Source organism: Necator americanus, chromosome I (assembly GCF_031761385.1).
Source record: "Necator americanus strain Aroian chromosome I, whole genome shotgun sequence".
Taxonomy (NCBI): Eukaryota; Metazoa; Nematoda; class Chromadorea; order Rhabditida; family Ancylostomatidae; genus Necator; species Necator americanus.
This window is the reverse complement of record NC_087371.1, coordinates 20,343,784-20,364,329: the sequence shown is the minus strand read 5'-3', so window position 1 is coordinate 20,364,329 and position 20,546 is coordinate 20,343,784. Positions and strand designations below refer to the sequence as shown.

The following is a 20,546-nucleotide window of genomic DNA, read 5'->3' as shown; positions in this document are numbered from 1 at the left end:
CAACATTTATTGTTGACTAACATGCTGAGAAAAAACAGAACAGAAAGACATTGGGTACGAGAGCGAAACATTATATTTTAAAATAATACCTCCAACAAAGGAAATGACTCTAAATGGGGGAGTTTCAAAGAGAAGACTACAGACTACGGAACAAATTCCGATTGAATTTTTATACTGTTAGCTCGGCAGTTTTGAGGTCTTGCAATCTTCTATTTCTTGTTGGAACAGCGGCTTCATGAAGTATGGAAACTTCTGAGCTATTCCTAACTGAAATTATCTTTAGAATGGCGGTTGACGTGCTATTACTATAATTCAGAGTGAAAGGTCTATTCGTATGTTTTTGTTCGAAGGCAGTGGATCAGGAGATTGACGTAGCACGGAAGCACCAGGAAACCCGTACAGTTCGGTTTGTAGATTATAGGACCCAGCGCGGATCCGCTCAGGTTCTCCCAATCGTCGTAAAGAACGGTCGTAGAAGACGTCGTTTTTTCCTACGAGGTGAGCTCAAACGCACCGCTCCTGTGCACGCGCCACATCCACGGGCGTGTGGTTGAAAATCAATGACGTTTTCTCACTAGCCTAGTCAGATAAAACAAATGGGTAGGCTGCTGGGAAGAACCTCGCAGGAACAAACACCGTTCCCACGCTCTTTTTTTTACGACGATTAAGGAAAGTTGAGTGGAGCCACGCTCGGTTCCGGTATCTACACCCTGGACGTTACGGGTTTCCACGAGGTTTCCTACTACGGCAATTTCGTGACACGCTGCCTTGAATGCTACATGCTTCCTAGTGCGCTCTGAGGCGATAGAGCCTGAAGTAGACACCCTAGTACACAACACAGCAGATTATTCGTCAAAAAGGAAGCCTCTTGTTCTGCTGTTTGCAAATTCCATGCAAAGTTGTGCCACTCTCCGTCTCTTCACTCAATCTTCGTGCAAACAGTTGTGTCCTGGAGTAAAGAAAGATCTCTGATGCCCGAATTTGTGGAAAATAGGGTGTTGTTCTTTTTTTCAGTTTTCGACGTATTTGTTCTGATGAACATAAGGATATCATGACCCAATAAGTTTACCAGTACCCTGGCCGAGATGTGTTGTCCCTGAACACATGTGGGACCATCCTGTTAGATATTTGACAAGGGCTCACCTAGCAGCAGCTTGCATAGGGCTCTATCCATTCGTCGTTGTTCCATATTCAGAGGAAAATGACGTGTGCTCTGAATTGCCTGTCACCGCTGAGTGTCATCAAATCATCTTTTACTTCTTTCTCGCTTTTCTTTGTCCAAAAACTCCTTCCGCGAGCAAACAGCTTTTTCCAGTCTAGGAGAGCATCTTCAGGTCAACTTGAACAACACGTACTGACGATCTGTTTAGAATGTGACCAGAAGATCTAAGGTCATCTGTGACTTTGTAAGAAGGTAATGTTGATGCTTTTGACATGTAATTCCCGTACAGCCCATCCACGCAAACACATTTCTGCGTTAAATTCTTAATTAAAGAGATATCCTTGGTTAACAGTGACAGAGCAGCCGTCTTAGCAGCGTCTTCTCCATTCCCTTCTGAGTCACCTTAGACAGTGCTGCCGACACTTCCGACCCTACATCATAGCAAGGCAAACGGCGGATGGGGAGACTCCAGCTCGACTTGGTGTTGATTTCAATTACTTTGACACGGAGTTCAGTGTCGAATTAGTCTCAGAGCACCTTTTCAAGGCCTCTCTCTCGCAGTTGCTTTTTTTGCTCTTCGCTATTACTCCTGAGAGTCACACCTCGGCCTCAATTTTCTAATGGTGTGCTTAGAATGCAGCATCGACAATGTTCGCGAACGCTGCTTTCGAGCGGCGCTTATCGCAAACGTAACCACGACGATGAATTCGGAAAAATGACGACTTGAGGCTCGGTGTAGTGGCGCTGCGCTGGAAGAGTTGCGGTGGGGCGTAGCGCAACGGACCGAGGAGCCGACTATAGCCAGCACCACTCAACGCTGCAGTCTTAGTAAAACTGGTGACAATCCGACCTTGATTCCAACCGCTAGCTCCGCCGCGCTGCTTCAAGCGCAGTCGCTTGCACAACTGCGCCGAACTTGAAGTTGTTCGAACCCACTACATTCATCATATATAGCTAAGCTCCTGGTTACCAGATGTAGATCACAAAATTGTGGGCGGGGTCAAGCGTGGGTTGAGGCTTTCCCAACAGAAGGAGGGGGAAGGTCGGATGGTCAGTGGGGTGTTGGAGCAAGAGGAGATCGTAAGAGGTTGGGAAGAGGGGAAATGAAACGAAGTGAGAAAAGGAGAGGAGGAGGGGCGGCACCTGTTAAATAAACTCATATCATGCAGTGCAAATTTATTCCTCATGACTTAATACGTGATTCGGTGAGGGTCTGGGCGATTTCGAAAGAGTTGGTGTATGACGCACGCAGTGTAGCGCCTCGTTTACTGAAACTGTCAGAAATGAACTTGTGACAGAAGGGAGGCTTTCCCATTTAGCGTTCAAACTACCGTGAGAAATTTTCAAATCCACTGATGAAGTTCCGTATTAGAATCAGAAATCATCACATCAATCAAAAAAGCAATTTCGATGCTATAAATAAATGAGAAAAGACATCTACAGCAGGAGATAGGAATAGAATTAGTGATTCGTGCAAATAATCAGGCTTCACGAGTTGCTAAATAAGGACGCTCAAAGTTAATTTCACGGAATACAATTTCGCAGTCTTGGAATTCTGGGTGTAAGGAGAAATTATATTTGAGCAAAATGTACGCCCTAACTTTCCTAATTTTTGAAACCTGGATAAATCTTTGTTTTCATTTTTGAGTTTTCTGAACTAGCCTTTGAGAGAATCAGGACACCTACAAAGATCAGAGTGTGGTTTTTCTTAGTGCTCGATCAAGATGTGATGGCAGATTTTTCCACGGGGAAATCGCAATCCAACAACAAGAAAAGTGCGAAACTTCGGATGTTCGGCAGAGCGTCAAAATGTGTCAAAAAATAGGACTGGATTTTCCCATCAGAATTCAGTCTTACCTTTTCAAGTTTCTTTCTTCGTCCTCTCAAAAGTTAGCTGAGTAAAAGCCGAAAAATTCGCTAAAATAACCAACTTTTTCTCAGCCAATTTTTGAAAAAAACAAGAGGGTCTCCGAAAAAGACAATCTGAGAGGTTCACAGAGCGAACCTCTTCCTACAAAATGTATTCTTACTTGTCTTTCTATTTTTTTCTGGCACAAGTCACAGATGTACGTATATTTTAACCTAACAAGATCCCACCAGTCATTTTGAATCATTGTCACTGTTAATTGGTGAAAGGAATTTAAAATCTTACGTAAATGCTACGAGTGTCGCAATTTCAGAAAAATACTTTACTTTCGTACACTCGAACTGCTCCGTAATCAACCTCGAAAGAGAAAAAGCGCGTAGTCGAGTACTCGCCGAGAACTTCTTCATGTTTTCAACTCACATGCGGACAAATCACTGAAACACTTGTAATCCTTGCAGTGAGCCATCTGTGGCGTCTTTATTGGATTATATATTTTCATTTTACTTACAGCACTGTACATCAATATCTATTATGGCACTGTTCACTTATATTTATGAAATTATTTTATTTTACTTTCATTTATTGATTAATCGTCTATTTCGCTTCTTTAATTCTGTTTATTTTATTTAATTTTGACGGCTGTATGAGCTTCTGTAGCAGAAAGAATGAAGTGGGGAAGGGTTTTTTTCGTTTTCAAAAGGGTCTTTTAAAGGTATCACTCCACGAATCTGAAGATACGGCTTCAGTCGTTCTGGCGCAGTTTTTTCTACAAGGAGTTCGACTGGAGCGCGCCAGTCTTGTGCGGCGCCGCATCTTCCGGGCCGTTTTTACGGCAATTGAGGAGTACTGAAGATGAAGAGAAAACTGGTTTTTGCACATTTTTCATGTGTTTAATTTCCGTGTTTCAGGAGGTTGGAGAGATGGACAAGTCCTCCTTTTGGTTTGTTGTCGCCTTCGCCAGAGCCGGCTTCTAAGTGCACGTCCTGTTTTTCAAACAGCAACGCAGTTGTCGTGTGACTCACAATCTGCGAATCGATACCTGCACGATTTGCCTCTTTTGTGTCCGATGTCAATGCAATCTTTCCTTTTCTTTCAGTTTTTGTACGTCTTTTTTTTAAATTTCGTTTTTTAAAATATATAGATTAAGACCGCTAGTTTGTTTTAGGAACAGCAACACTTTTTGTCTTTCTCTCAAGATCCAGAAAATGTGTCGCGAGGTCCCTGTTTATGCTTTTGTTTCTGCTTGTCTGTGACGATATGTGTTGTTGCCGTTTTGTTTTGTTTTCTACTTTTTCTCGTTCACATAAGTCCCCATTTATAGTAATACGTATATGAAGAAAAACCAATTATTACAAAGTCGCTCCCCTGCTGCAATGTTTTCAAATGAAACAAGAGTCGAAGGAGATTGATTTACTCACCCACATCTCCATTAGCCTTTAGTTTTCGCATTTTAGCCGTTTTTTCTTTGGAAACCCGTCATGGGAAAAACATAGGTGGAGGGGGGAGGCACTCAGTGGCGCCCTTATCCTCCGACGCTCTTACTTTTTACTTAGTACTTACTTTAAAACTTTAAAAATTTACTTTTTTCTTAGTAACTTAAGTTTACATGTCATAGTTGCTGTAAGACTAATGCTTAGGCCTTGGGGCCCCGATTGATTTAATTATTTACTTCGAGAAATAAGGGCGTCACTGAGTGCTGATTTTCTCGATGCGATGATACTCATCGTTCCTCAGAATGCACTCTACCTCCACGCACTCAGTCACCACTCGTCGCCCTATCATCACCTCCCCGTACACGGTCGCTGTTCAGGCATTTTTTTGTTGACAGGACGATTATTTCAAGCTTAATCCTCAATTTCCTGGTTAGGAAGTCAAGAATTCATGGATTATAACCGCAATTTGCATTTCAGAAAAGAATGACAACAAAACAGAAGTTTCGTTGTTTCCATACACTTTAAATTCATCACCCCACGAATCTGAGGTGGTGCAGATTTCAGGTGGAGTATTCTTATGCGGGATGGGAGACCACGGAGTGGGAAGTGATTCCGTTCATTTCTTGCTAATTGCCGTAGAGAAACGGCCCGGAAGATGCAGCGCCGCACAAGACTGGCGCGCTCCAATCGAACCTCTTGTATAAAACGGTGCGCCAAAACGTATGAAGCCGTATCTTCCGGGCCGTTTTTTAAGGCAATTAGGAAGAAATGGACGGAATCATCCCCTCTCCGTAGTCTCCCATCCTGTATACGAATACTCCACCTGAAATCTGCACCACTTCAGATTCGTGGGGTGATGCCTTTAACAAACATTCCTCTCGTGAATTATGACTTACGAGAGAAAAAGGTCATGTACGTATTTACACAAACGGGAATTGAAGGTTAGTCACTGCAGACAAAAAAATTCAAATCGATAACAATAGAATTCGGCACGCATTTCCATCTTCTTTTCCTACCCATCTTTTTCTTTCATGTCTAGAACACAAAGATACAGGCTTTGCTTTGTAAAGCTGTTTTTTCACCTGAAAGAAACCAATCCCACTGTTCACTTCTTCTTCTTTCTTGGATTCAGGCGATATAAGTGGGCCTTTCATATTACTCTTGGTTATTTTTTGCATTTTTTTCCATGTTTGCAATATTTGAAAGATTATGATCTCTCGGATCATGAGCCATTCAAATCACATTATATGGCAATCTGTTAATAATTACAGTTAACGCAGCGCTTTGCGAAAATTTCGATTTTTGGATCCTCGAACGAATAGATAAGGGTGGGGGTAGTTCCCGACTAGGATCATCAAGATTCAGAGATTAATTGTTCTCTTAAGTCCAGCGTCTAAAACGAGTTCATGGCCTTCGTTGTACCTTTGCCCTTTACGATGGAACTTGTAACGCGGCAGAAGACAAACAATACTCTAGTTGTCCGTGTGTAATCCAACTAGTATAACTCATATGAAGCTCAATCGTAGATCCGTTGCGGATCGCCCTCATCCTATTACCCGTTATAATATGCATGGTTCGGACTCTTTTTCTCTTAGGCCCGTAGGAGAAATTGAGCGCGATTGCACCTGTATTTGTGAATCACGTCTCTACCCCATGTATTCGTGGAAAGATCTCTTTTGTCGTCAATTTCCTGACACTTTGCTTTTATCGTCAGTGAAAAGTACTCCCAGTACTAAGACCAGCACTACCCTATCCTCAGCCTATACCAGTCTGTTCTCGTTGTCTCGTCAAAATTGATATTTTCCTTCATCCTTTTTTTCGAACCTCAGGGAAAGAGGAATTGATGGGTAGCTTAAAAAAAAAGTGCGCATAATCGCTACTTAAGCAAGTGTTTTTGAGGTGTGAGTCGGAGAACAGAGTTGGTTAAATTCGCAGTTATGTTAATTGGCATAATTACCTTAATTGACCATGAACTGAAAAGGGTGTTGCTGACATGGCGTTCGTAAGATTCGAACTTCCAGTGCGCATATTTACTGTTCACGCTCATCTACTTCATGACTTTATGAGGATTTTCACGATTGTAGCACGGTTGCTCCTTCCAAAGCATTCCGACAATCAGCAAGCCATTCAAATTCTACCTTGGACGTCAGTGCAAGCTCCGACCACATAGTAATCAGAGGACAATCACCAGAGATCAGCAGGTTAACAGCACCTATTATTCTCGTTGTGTATACGGCGATTTCCGAAAATATTTTGCAATCAACCGCCGACTGTTATTAAACCAAAACGTATTTTGAACGATTTCTTTAGCTAGTAGCTCCAAACAAGTTCCAAACAGAGGCTTAGGAAGATATTGCGACGACGTTTGACAAAAAATAACATCTGGTCAGTTGGGATAATTATTTTAATTAAAGTGATCACACCACGAATCTGAGGTGGTGCGGAAGATGCGGCGCGTGCACAGGGACGGCGCGCTCCAATCGAACTCGTTGTGGGAAATAGCGCCCCGGACCGCTCGAAGCCGTATCTTCCGGGTCGTGTTTTACGGCAATTAGGAAGAAATGGACAGAACCACCCTTCTCTCCATAATCTACGATCCTGTATACGAATACTCCACCTGAAATCCGTGCCACCTCAGATTCGTGGGGTGATACCTTTCAAGTAAGTCAACCAAGCTGGTTCACTTACGTTAAAGGCGTCTTGGCATCACCCCAAGAAAAACCAAGCTTTTTCCTTGCCCCTCCTCCAGCTCCCGTTAGTCTCTTCACCGCAACCTCTTATAACTGGACATTAATCAGAAGATGTTCTAGAAATGGAAGACATGGAGGTAGACGCACCTCTGCTTCTCGATTTCGACCTCGACCTGTCTGAAAGAGGCGAATTTCATCGCTGGAGTGAGCTTCCGCGCGTACTGAAGATTACGATTCTTCGATACGTCCCTTTTCCAACACTCAGAAACTTCATGTTTCTTAGCAAGGAGTGTTTTGCACTCGTTTCGGAAGCGAAGCCACAAGCGGGAACCGTTCGTCTACGGGAACAAGCTTATCGCGAGGAGATCTTCAATGTAGGTCATTTACGTCTGGAACTAATCATCTATGTTTATAGTCGCCGCCGACTGCGTTCAACAGGAAGAAAAAGCGACGCCGTCGTAACGCGCGCTCTTCTTTTGCTTGGCACACACTCCGTTTCCCTTTCTGGTCCAATCTCACTTACTATTTGAACATGTTTAGCGCCTGTTATGTGTCAGTTTATTAACTGTTGTCTCTCTCACTTATACCGTAATTAAAGCCAAATTTATCTGACCTGTTACTGGTATAATATCCGGTAAAGTACCCACAAAGATAACAATGTTGAACCTGCGGTGCACTGCGATCCCCATTTCGCGTTTTGCAGCCTCACAACAGTGGTGAAACACTTTTTTAAAGCAGTAGCCTCTAAGGAACGCAAACTGCGGAAAAGAAGAAGTAAAATAAAACAAGTTAATGCCTAGTTCAGTAAGTTAAAATAGAGACATAGGAGAAACATTTCGACGAGAATTTGAATTTTGACGCTGAAGCAAAGCCTAGAACAAAGCCAAACCAAGAACCAGAAAACCTCGGAGGAATCTCAACCATGTTCCTGAGGAGCACAAGTAGGTGTTGCTTCTTTTGGTTGACTGGCTTCAGAAACACGACCTGATAGTGTTTTTCGAAATATCTGTAGTGAATTTCCAAAATCGTGGCAAACTTCCTGTTTTTGATTCTCTACGGAAAACAACATTTTTACAGCAATTAATCTGTCTTTCTTTTATTTCAAGATACCTGGAGAAAAGGGTCGTATGGATCTGGACGTGTGTTGGATGCCTCCCGACAGACAGCTTCTTCGATCAGCTCTCAAAAAATATCGACTGTCATTCGTAGGGGACGATAACGGAGGATGTTTTGTGGAGAGGTAGGAAAGTGTGAGGCGCAAATGCGTATTCGACGACGCATTGAGGCACATATTTTAAGGATCTTCCGTTCCAGAAATACTTGAAATATGTGTCTGAGCTGTCGTTCGCATCTTCTACCTTGACTTAGTGACTTCAGTATATTAAGAAGAATAGCACATTAAGAAGAACATGGTTGTAATTGCACTAGGTGGTGGAAGAAGAGAGGACGTCGGACAGCAGTAAAAGGACCGCATTACAATCAGGATTCATGCACTACAGCAATGCGAGTTCTTTTTCGTTTTGCAGAAGTTTTCGACATACTCACACTGGAGATTCAGTTGGTTTGTTTTCAAAAATCATAGAAATAAACAGAGTCAAAAGTGTTTATGGGACACGAGGTCTCACGGAAATTAGGAACTTGTAAGGAAGGAAGATGCGCAAGTGAAGCAAAGGTGACAGTAAGCCCTCGCTAGCTCGATCCTTCAGTGGACCAAACTTCGGTAAAGAATGAAGAGCCCAGAACTGCACCTAAATGATGGATAAAACAACAACAGCAACACATAACTTCCTGCAATTTATACTTGTGAATCTAATAAGGTTTAACCTCAAAATGTGCCGATATAGTTAGATTTAGAAAATCGTCATTCACTTGGTTGTAAGAACTCTCTGGAGAATATTTTTCGAAGTATTTCGTAGAAAGGGCGTGTGTAGTGCGTTCGATGTGAAGTTCCGCTGTAACTGTACGATCGATCATTGGTTCGGAGCCGTTCCAGTGCCAACCAAGCCATTCATCGCTCCGGGTTCGACAAGTCTACTAGACGTGCCTGCGAGTATAAAACGCTTGGTACCTCGGGTAACCCCGCAAGTCATTGAAAGGCTGCACGCGCATTCATAAACTTCGGTACGGTTTTGAATTAAAGTCAAATACGTTGGCTCATATAGTAGGCGAAGATCTACCTCACAGCTTTTTCGGTCTTTTCGAAAGTTCAGATGGAACGATGAATTTAGAAGATTGTAAAGCAAGTCTTTTTCAACGAAATAAAGAGTAAAGTGCACGGCGTTGATAATCTCCATACCGATTGATTCATCGAAATCAAAGAGAAGTAGGAGGTCACAAGAGTAGTATTTCAAAAATTTTGTGGAGCAAACCTTCTCCTAAGAAACGGGTCCGAAATACAGCTCAAGGAGCTCTTTTGTCGAAGTTATTAACGATTTTCCCGAACGCAACAACGCTCATGCGTTCTGAGCCTTTAGCATATGAGCTGCCTAAAGCTCTTAGTTCACGTGTAAAGTATTTATAACTATATGACATTGAACTGTTAATCTTTTTATTTTTTTATGCACGGAACAGAACCCTCACGGTCTTATTGTAACCTTCTTCAAACATGTGTTTTGTTCCCATTTTTTAAAATAGTGTCTTATTATCGACCCTCCCTCTTCTTCTTCCTGGAAAAATGTCGAAGTAGACTTGATCCGGAAAATAACTGATAGAAATAGAAACAAAGGCAGGGATTTACAGTCCATTAAAATGATTTTTTGAAAAAAAAAACAAAAAATAATCAGCAAAAAGCACTGAAATTAATGGGGTTATTGTGGTGCCGTAATACCAGAACGCACGTGTAACTCGAGGGCCGGGTTCTAATAATTAATTACAACGAAACTATTTATAGAGTTCATTTTTGACTGCGTTTAGAGCCTTTTAATTTGTTTTGCTAGAGGTCATCAACTCTGATAACGCCGTTCAGATTTTATTCCTTCTGCTTATTTTCTTTGATCGTTTTACATACAGTGAAGAATACAGTAAAGCAATAAATACAGTAAAGATCCTTGCGCGGAAGTCGTCGTGGTGTATCGACAGATGACACGTGAATCAACGTCTTGCACCGCCATCAAAAGTAGCTGCAGAAAATCATCTTCGCTTCGTTGGTCATGTACTGAGAAGAGCAGGAAACCGCCTTGTTTAAAGGCATCACCCCACGAATCTGAGGTGGTAGGGATTTCAGGTTGAATATTCGCATACTAGATCGGACATTATGGAAAGAAGTGTGACTCCGTTCAATCTTCCTAATTGCCGTAAAAAAAACGGCCCGGAAGATACGGCTTCGAGCGTTCGGGGGCGCTATTTCCCACAACGAGTTCGATTGGAGCGCGCCGTCCCTGTGCACGCGCCGCATCTTCCGGGCTGTTTTTTTATGGCAATTAGGAAGAAATGGGCGGAATCACCCTCCTCTCCGTAATCTACTATGCCGTATACGAATACTACACCTGAAATCCGCACCACCTCAGATTCGTGGAGTGATGCCTTTAACGAGTTCTGAGGAGTTTGTCGGATTCAAGCTGGAGGAGACCACCCGAACGTAGAAGAAAGTTCGGGACAGGATTGGTGAAAGGAAGACCTGAATAAACTTGGTATCGGAGGGCATTTCAGGAGAGCTTCGCAGAATATGGAACAACGACGGGTGGGTAGATTCTGTGTGAGATGTAGCTGATGATCGAAGAGAATGGGCTCAAATATGCTCAAGGGCGAATCACTTAAGCGAAGATGCGGATAAGCGTAGTTCCGAGTTTCTTAGTTTTTTTTTTCGAGCCTAGAGTCTAGTTTCGAAATCCAAGTCCCCAGACCTTGCCGATTTTGGATGGACCGGACGCCCTCGTGAAATGATAAAAACCTAGCTTAGTGATGAGACACGGAGTCTCTTCCACAGCGTTCCTCAGTTTGTCGACCTGCACTTCCAGTGACCAATCCGACCGTTCGGAATTATCCAGCGACTAGTTGTCGTTTACGAGTATCGCGGGACGCGTCTTTCAGGAAGAGACATCAACTACTTACATGTGGACTGTGTCGACATAGACCTGGGTTGCTTTCACACATTGAATTGTGGTGGAGATGGAGGGAGGAGGAGGGGGACGAAGGTGGGCCAAGTAAGGGTGATACTTTTACGCCGTGCTAGCAGGTTAGGAGAAAAGTGAGGAACGATGAGAGTGGTGAGCGTCCAAAGGATGCACTCCTCGAAATAAACCATTACACGCAAAGCCATATCCGAATCCGACAACATCAAAGATATAGGGGAGTCTTATGCAAGCGTCTCATAGCACTAAAATTGCAGCGTTCACTGACTCCAGCTATCGAGCGAGCGTTGAGCATCGAATCATCGGATACTGTAATTGCATCAAACACACTCGATATCCGAACGGAAGATAAACGGCTACCTTCTGCATTTCTTCGTTTCTTGCGTCCTCAGTCCAGTATTCGTGTCTTTTCCGACTCCGATCGCGATACGATTTTCTTGAATGCAGCTTTCTTCGATTCTAGTGTGGTGAGTTTCATGTTAGTATAGATATTTTTATGCTTTTTCCATGGCGATCGATCAATCAATCGAGGACTTCAGTTGAGAGCAGCTAGAGATCTGTACATAGATGTCAAGGCGGCGATCACTGACAATCAACTAATTAAATTGAAAGCTCATGTCATGCGGATCAGGTCCCCTTACCTATCGGCGTGGTCTATCAACAAATTGATTTTGGTAGGTCACAGATGAATTTAGCATGATGCTACTGTAACAAACGCTCATACAATATGGTTTGTAGAACAAAAGTTTTTATTACAGCAGTGGTTAGAGGGCCAACGTAGGATCACTTTCCTCAGCATTCAGGCTTTGAAAACTCTTCCCAAACGAGAAGTGCTGCAAAACATAGACCCATCGATAATCATTACCGGTGCCGAAGCTTCTGATGGGTATCCACTTTCATACTATCGCAGAAATCCTGCGTGATTACCAATCATTTATGATACGTTCCAGGCGCGGCTACAGTCCTGATTTATACATCTTAATTCGCAGCAATCACGGTGATCTAATACTCTACCTAGATACCGATTATTGTAATCTATTTGATCCTTTTCAAGTAGGAAATTAAATTGAAAATATTGGGTCATCCATAAATAACGTGTTATTGTATGTTTCATTGTTTTTCAAAATTAAGATAAACGGAAAGACGAAAACATTTTGTCGAATCTAAGATGTATTCCTAATTTTCTACTGTGTTCTACCATCTTTCTGAGAAACATTACGTGCTTTCTCCCAAAATTGACTCGCGCGGGACGGAAAATATTCCACCAGTGGAGTTGATAAAACCGCATTGTTCATAAGGCAACCCAATACATTAGTCTATAAACTTTATGAACTTACGAAGTGACTTGAAAATATCAGAGAAAGAGAACTCCTTTTTGGAAAATTACTTCCACAAGTTTTTAAATAATTCTTCACTTTAAAGTTTTGTATTGTACACTGTGATTTCATCTCACCTCAGCTCGCGAGAAGTGAAACCAGGAAGGAAGGAAACCTTTTGTCAAATGCCATGGGATTCTTTGAGTCGGATTTAATTTTCTTTCTGCATCCATCTCGAGAACCCAAGCCGATCAGATATGAGTGTACAGCTATTAGGATGGACCTTCTTCACGGAAGCGGAGTAGGAGTGTACAAGGAACCAAGGAGGTTATACTAACAGTTGAGTTCTTAGCCCCAAAATAATTTTACCATGGGTAGTTCAGTTGAGTAAGCAAGCTTAAGTGAACTATTTATACACAGTACAGGGGAGTACAGTGATATCTTCTTTATGTAAAATATGTATGAAGGATATCCGTCCAACTCCAATTTAAAATCGCTTGAGATTTCATGAACGCTTATGCAACGTATACAGCGACCTTGAGGATCCGACCTGCCGGGTGTTTCTATTCCTCCAAACAAGTCTGGTGGCAATCTATCGACTCCATAGAAGGGAAAACCTCGGTTGGCGCTAGGTGGGGCATGTAGGCGCGGAGAACCTCTTACCATTACACTACACTACTGTATCTAGTATCTTGTGTTGATTCTGGCTCTTCAAAAACATCAGAACAGCTACCAAGAAATCAACCATCGAAACCTTACTGGTAACTAGAAATACCTTGAAAGGAGTATATAACAAATATATCAGAACAGTTTAAAAGCGGTATCGGAACTTTAAAAAATAAGAGGAAAAATCAGAACGAATCAGTACGTATTTCAGTAATTTGATTGTTTTTGTTTTGTTTTGTGTTTTTGAAAGCCATTCTTACGTTTTTTTCTTGGATTACTGTTCCTAATGAAACTTCTGCAGTCGTCAAACTGTTTGTTTATTAGCGAGTATCAGAAAATCTCTTCCCAATGTACTACGATAGCGGAAGCTCAATTATTTGTGTCAACCAGGCAAAGTTAGTCATTTTTTATTCCATGTTTGGTTCAAGCCAGTCATATAAGCAGACTGGTCGACTTTTTCATGAGTTAATCGGACTATTGATGAATGCCGCCTCTGGGAGATGTGTCGAAAAGCAGAAAGCGAGATGAGCGGCAGTGTAAACGTTGATAACGGTACCAGCTAAATATAGTTGTTTAAAAATTCGTAATATTGAAGTTAACTGAATATCAAACTCACAAAGAACCATATCCTCAAGTTTTGCGTCTGCACATCCGAAAAAATACCTTCGGTGGTCCTAATAAAATACATTGCTGCTGAATATGTGGTCAAGACGAGAAATTGCGTACATGCAATCAATCCGATCCATTTAGTTGCGGTAATATTCTCGTACGCTTGATAGCGATCGCTGACGTTAAACCGCAACCTGAAAGCGGAAAGTACAAAATGACTTTAGTTGGAAAGATGTGATGGAGAGACATTAACTTAACATTTCAAAATCTTAGCACGTTGACGACGAGCCATTTTCTTCATGACTGTCCCGTGGGACGACATATTTTTCTTTGTAGAAAATTTGTTAACTTTTAAATAAATGATTGATTGTGATTGAAAAATACTAAGTACAAATAAACATTAAAATCAAGAATTAAAAAATAAAATTCAAAAATATTAAGTAATTAATTTTAAAAAAATCAATAAATTTCAAATTAAATATTAGAAAGTTAAAGTTTAAAGCATAAAGTTTCTGGCGTTAATCAATCCGCCTGGAATGCGCCCCCACGTTCACTTCAACTCTTAATCGTTTGAGGTTTACGAAGGTGTAACTGGCCTACACAATGACAAGCGGTGGTTAGCCGATGTGTCAAGTCAGTGTTTTTATCCTCCCAGACAAGTCTGGTACCAATTTATCGACCCCAGAGGGATGAAAGGCTTGATGAGCACTAGGGCTGATTCGAACCTCCGATCGAGCGTGTAGGAAGCGGAACCTCTAACCGCTACAGCACACCCGCCCCTTAAATATTAGAAAATATCATGAAATATAATAACGAGCTTAGTCCGTGTGTGTGTGTGTGTGTGTGTGTGTGTGTGTGTGTGTGTGTGTGTGTGTGTGTGTGTGTGTGTGTGTGTGTGTGTGTGTGTGTGTGTGTGTGTGTGTGTGTGTGTGTGTGTGTGTGTGTGTGTGTGTGTGTGTGTGTGTGTGTGTGTGTGTGTGTGTGTGTGTGTGTGTGTGTGTGTGTGTGTGTGTGTGTGTGTGTGTGTGTGTGTGTGTGTGTGTGTGTGTGTGTGTGTGTGTGTGTGTGTGTGTGTGTGTGTGTGTGTGTCACGAACTTCGAAAAAGGGGGTGCGACGGGTTCACCGGCGTCAGATACCTATAGAAGGGGGTGCGACGGGTCCACCGGTGTCAGATACCTATAGAAGGGGGTGCGACGGGTCCACCGGCGTCAGATACCTATAGAAGGGGGTGCGACGGGTCCACCGGTGTCAGATACCTATAGAAGGGGGTGCGACGGGTCCAACGGCGTCAGATTGGTGCGCCGGCGCCAGATTGCTATAATATGCGACGGATCCACCGGCGTCGGTGGACCCGGTCATTGGTGCGCAATAACTTAGTGTGAATAATGAAAAAGATAAATGGTTGGAGCCGTTTCATAGCCGTGACCACTGCGCGATTTGCTCTTCACCTTTATGACTCCTCCGCGTGCCTCAAATTTGTAGCATGCCGTTCTCAGAAAGTGGAAACACGCATGCAAACGGTTGCTTAAATAGTAGCAAGATGTTTATGCGATCTGACGTGGGACGTTATCATTATCAGTAGAATGATGTCTTTCACGTCATTTTATGTTAAAACATCATTCTGTGATAAGTATTGGGGGAAATCAAGGGGAATACCCTTACTTTGAGTAATGCTTTCAAATAGTATCTACATTAATCTCGCATCGAAGGAGTGTTTGCAGCTGATGGTCGAATATTCACCAAATGTAAAATTGACGCGTTTAGAAGGAAAACTCCTTAATCTTTCGCCTTAATTTATAATATAAAGAAGAGAAGGAAAGCGTTGTTAAAAAAATACAAATCTAATTTCACAAAAAACACCACTACTATTAACTTTCCTTGATCAGTGAAGGGAAGCGAAGCTAAAACCACCGAAAGTCTGAAGTCCGGCTTTAGCCGGACATTCAGACTGGTATGTATAATAAAAAACTGAAGACAACCTTACATAAAAAATAATTTGAAAATTAAGATGGTGAAAAATTAAAAGAATATATTAAAATTAAGAGATAAAAAAGAAAAAATTGATTAAAATGGAAAGATCAGAGGGACATTCATATGCTATCTACCAAACATGATGCCATCTCTCATCCAAACGGCAATGATGAAGGGATTCGTTGAACTCAACGACCGTTGCCTATACTCCGTTTGTAAAGAAGACAGCCAAATGGTATACCCGGCTGTTTTTTCATTTCTTAACCCAGACTTCCTCGGTCAACGTTTGATTTTTGTATTGCGAGATGGTCAAGAAAATCATAATCAATTACTTCATTAGCATCTTTCATTTTTCGATCAGCAGTTCAAGATCTTGCAAGCGTCTGATCCAAAGGCAAAGGCTAAGGACGGACAGTTTTGCTCTGACTGCTACAGCTCGATCTCCGCAACTTCAGGCAGATCGACTGCCCTGAACATGGCTAAGAGGACTAAGGCAAAATGCAGTGAGTGGAACCAATTCTGCTGTTTAGATTGTTTCCAAATACCTTATAATTGTTGATTGTTGTAATGAATGTTGTTGGTAATTGATCGTAATTGTTTTTGAAAAAATATAAATATAAATAAAATTTGAAATTCAATGGATAGTCAGTCGATGTCAACATAAGATACTTCTAAGTCTAGACTGGCTATTTGAACGGAAAACTGAACAATCGCGCACATTTGACTAAAATAATATGCTGTCGCGCAGCATTGGCGACGTCGTCCAACGAGACAGACTGGCTGTCGCTCACCATTGAGCGACATTGTCATCAACGTGTAGAAGGTTATTACGAATTAATTGTATAGGTTTGTTAAAGGAATGGTTCAAGTACAAAACTCACATTTTTTCTCTCTGCTTATTGATGACGAACAGGCAAATGTTAACGAAAACTGCGATGAAATTTAGGCAGATTAAAGAAGTGAAGAGTCCATTAACATTTGCAGCACTTCCCCTCGGGGTAATCACACACGTGAGCACACGGTCATCGTACGGATCCTTGCGCAGCAGCAGAAAGGGCACAAGAAATGAGATGAAAATCTAAAAAATGGCCTTTGTTCAGCTCCCGATTAGTTCTGTTGGCGACCTTTGTGGACTCGTGAACCATTCAGATTCTTGATTAACTGTCAGTGCAAAAATGAAGCAAGAAGCTAGCTGCTTTGTGTTGCTTGGAAGGATCCAGCAAAAAATGCAGTACAAAATACAATCCAGAGTTAAAGTCTGCGCAAACCTCGAACTCAAGTTCAGCGAAAAAACAACACGAATTGTACACTATTTGATAATTTAGCTAGAAGTTTAAAAAGGGGAGCAAAGGATGAAAAGTATAATAGCTTCGGGGTGAACATATTGAGATACAGGCGAAATGTTCAGTGTATATTTTTTGATTGAATGATTCATTGAAATATGCAAGAGCAGTGACTCAAATGATGTCAAACGCTCGGTAAACGTTGCAAAAATTTTGACTTTTTTGAATTAGGAAAAATGCGTCTCCTATTTCGTGCTGTTAAAGGCAGCATTCCACAAATATGACGTGGTAAAGGAATCTGTTGGAAGACATAGAGTTGTGGTTGTAGACGGCGGAATCCTGGGTTGTTCGCCTCATCTCTCCCTAATCGTCCTAATAACAGTGAAAGACGCGACTTTTTTTTCTCGCGACGATTTCAGCTGCGACGCGCCAGTCACGCGCACGCGCTGCATCCAAGTGCGAGCGTTTGAAGATCATCATGACTTTTCACCACCCTGTTCAAGTGAAACCAATGAATAGGCTACTGATGCGAACGGAACATATACATAGAGGAGCGTGGTAACGTACCTCATAGGAACTAAAGTTGCTCCTACGACGTTTATTACGACGATTAGGGAAAGATGAGCGGAACCACCCCAGATACTGCAATCTACAACCTCATGTATAGTTTTTGGTGCAGATTCCTTCAACATAACTGATTCGTGAGATTCTATTCCCTTTAAACTTTCAAAGTTCTAGATTTAAAGGCATATGTGAACTAAAATTCGTCCTGTTCCGATTAAGAAAATAAGGCTAGGAAAAATAAAGAATAATTAAAACAATGGGAAAAATTGTCCATAATCAACCTAATATCGACGCAATGGGATTTTTCCTTCTATGAAGGTGACAAATTCTAATATTTGAACTGAAAAACGCTCACCACTAGAATGCCGAGCACTATCACGAACTGCTTGGAATGTTTTGAGTAAACCTTCGGAAGAAACGTTGCCGCTAAACGATCCATCCACAATGCATTTTGACACACGACCATTCCGAGTATACAGCACAGGATCAAATAGTTCGGAACATAGCACGCATGTGTCGTCAGGCTCAGATCACATGCACTAGTGTAGATTGCACTGAGTACGAAGTGGTGCAACTGAAAATTGTAAAGAGGTTGCAATAATTTTCCTTCTTGGAGTATTTTGTAGGAAAACCAGTTTTGGATAATCCGTGGCAGGAAAAGTTGTCATCATCAAGATGAAAAATTAAGCTCAAAATCGCACAGGTGGCGTCGGTTGAATTATTCGAACGACATGGGTCACACGCTGATCTAGGATGAACATGGGTTCAGGAATTTAAAAATCAGTCGAGGAGGTGCAACCTGGGCGTCTACCACAGATTCTAAAGATAATTTCAGTTAGGAATAGCTCAGAAGTTTCCATATTTCATGAAGCCGCTGTTCCAACAAGAAATAGAAGATTGCAAGACCTCAAAACTGCCGAGCTAACAGTATAAAAATTCAATCGGAATTTGTTCCGTAGTCTGTAGTCTTCTCTTTGAAACTCCCCCATTTAGAGTCATTTCCTTTGTTGGAGGTATTATTTTAAAATATAATGTTTCGCTCTCGTACCCAATGTTTTTCTGTTCTGTTTTTTCTCAGCATGTCAGTCAACAATGAATGTTGGCGTTTAGGCAATAATTATATTCTTTTCTGATGATCGTGACATATGGTGAGAGAACATGTGTAAGTTGCTATCTTTCAGGTATTTAGTAGTAGAAGTTGTGTTTTTCTCGTCTGTCTGAGCAATAAAGGATAAAGGATAAAGTTTCTGGGGTTAATCAATCCGCTTGGGATGCGCCCCCACGTTCACTTCAATTCAGAATCGTTTGAGGTTTACGAACGTGTATCTGGCCTATACAATGACTTGCGGTGGCTAGCCGATGTGTCAAGTCAGTGCTTTTATCCTCCCAGACAAGTCTGGTACCAATTTATCGACCCCGGAGGGATGAAAGGCTTGGTGAGCACTAGGGCGGATTCGAACCTCCGGTCGATCGTGCAGGAAATAGTAGTAATAGTAGTAATAATTGTAATGCTAAATCCACATTCAATGAAATTTACATTTACGAATCCATCAAAGTGATTATTTAGTCAACTTCAACCTTACCTGAATCCCCAACAATACAATCGCATGCAAATTTGCGAAGAAAGTCGCTAGTGTGAGCAGAAAAATCGTGGAGAAGCTGAACATCGTCTTTTCCTTCAATCGGAGCGCAAAAAAGATTGAGACGACCACAGTGGCTGCGGAAAGACCGCTTTGTAGGCACATTGCCGATAGCCATGGAGGATATCTGACGACCTCGGCTGCATTCGCTATGCAATTCATGTTGGCTGAAGAAAATATAGTTTGAGAAATTTTCGAACAAAAACAAATTAGAATAGGTGTGGTCACGACTGTCAATAATATCATGTGCTAGGATGGCGTACTTCTAACGAGATATAAAAGACCAGGGCTCTTGAACAATTTTTTTCAGCAAGCCAAGGCATGTAAAAAAATAAAAATCGATATCAGGAGGAGACGGAAATTGCTGGAAAAGGAATATGTTTCATATATGTATACAAGTGGCTTTCAGTTGCTATTCGTCTAAAATCAGCAATTGCATCTACCATAATCAAAGATCAACGAGATCAAGCCGAATGCAGTTCTGCACGTGAAAATCCCTCCAATTCGGTAGTTTGAAAATGTCAGTTGATTTAGATTAATTTTCTGGAAGATCGGAAAATCCTATATGGATAGCAGAACAAGCACTTTAGCCCTACGAGAAAGGAAATTGCTTAGAACTCTTATAGAACAACTGTACTTTTTTAGGATTCTGCGCAAATAAAACAACTCAGGCGCACTTTTAATGGTGTCTTAGCCGAAGTTCTTCAAATTGGAAGAAATAATGAAAACAGTACCACAGGTCCATCAGATTACGACAAAATCACTTAATAATTAATTTATTTCGGATATTTTTTTGAAAACGTTGATGACTATAGGAACAAACAAAGAGAACAACTCCACCGTCAATGAGTGCTGTTATCCTTTAGATGAAAGTCATTAATGAACAGGTCCACTAAATTCCCTTTCGCGGTCGTCAGCTTTTTAATTCACATTGTTGGCTTAAGGAAGCAACAATTTATTTACACAATTGATGCACGTATGGCATGGTCAAAACGACTGTGCAATTGCGCAAGCGGCTACGCTCGAAGCGCTGGAGCGTAGCGTTAGGATCGAGGGAGCACACTTGCTACCACAGTTCTTTGCTGCAGTTTGCGATGGACCCACCTCGACTGTAACCGCTTTCTCTACAGCACTGCTTTGAGTCCAGCCGTTTACGCACCCGAACTCGCGTCGTTTTGAATCTACTGTACATGGGTCACTGACTATTTTGGTGGCCACAATATCGACTCAATTGTCTTTGTTGTGGAAAAAAATGTAAAGTTAATTTTAAGAGA

At 41.7% G+C, this 20,546-nt stretch overlaps 3 protein-coding genes across 4 annotated transcripts; 2 read left to right on the top strand and 1 right to left on the bottom strand.

The window, feature by feature from the left end:
- Nucleotides 1-4,095: 4,095 nt before the first annotated feature.
- RB195_006316 (uncharacterized protein) lies at nucleotides 4,096-6,808 on the top strand (the record flags this gene model as incomplete). Its single annotated transcript, XM_064179341.1, has 4 exons — nucleotides 4,096-4,130; nucleotides 4,195-4,246; nucleotides 6,547-6,663; nucleotides 6,773-6,808. 4 exons carry the CDS (start codon nucleotides 4,096-4,098, stop codon nucleotides 6,806-6,808), a joined length of 240 nt encoding a protein of 79 aa, XP_064036302.1.
- Nucleotides 6,809-7,274: 466 nt separating this feature from the next.
- On the top strand, nucleotides 7,275-12,287 carry RB195_006315 (uncharacterized protein; the record flags this gene model as incomplete). Its single annotated transcript, XM_064179340.1, has 7 exons — nucleotides 7,275-7,526; nucleotides 8,259-8,392; nucleotides 8,581-8,713; nucleotides 11,480-11,689; nucleotides 11,762-11,896; nucleotides 11,981-12,108; nucleotides 12,173-12,287. 7 exons carry the CDS (start codon nucleotides 7,275-7,277, stop codon nucleotides 12,285-12,287), a joined length of 1,107 nt encoding a protein of 368 aa, XP_064036301.1.
- Nucleotides 12,288-13,604: 1,317 nt separating this feature from the next.
- On the bottom strand, nucleotides 13,605-19,434 carry RB195_006314 (uncharacterized protein; the record flags this gene model as incomplete). 2 transcript variants are annotated; one of them, XM_064179339.1, is made up of 6 exons in its annotated part: nucleotides 13,663-13,763; nucleotides 13,821-13,847; nucleotides 13,931-14,007; nucleotides 16,667-16,863; nucleotides 17,988-18,206; nucleotides 19,216-19,434. In XM_064179339.1, the coding sequence occupies 6 exons, from the start codon at nucleotides 19,432-19,434 to the stop codon at nucleotides 13,663-13,665; spliced, it is 840 nt and encodes a 279-aa protein (XP_064036300.1). The 2 variants fall into 2 exon arrangements, with proteins under 2 accessions (XP_064036299.1, XP_064036300.1); XM_064179338.1 differs by having other exon boundaries at nucleotides 13,605-13,763; nucleotides 13,821-14,007.
- Nucleotides 19,435-20,546: the final 1,112 nt, after the last annotated feature.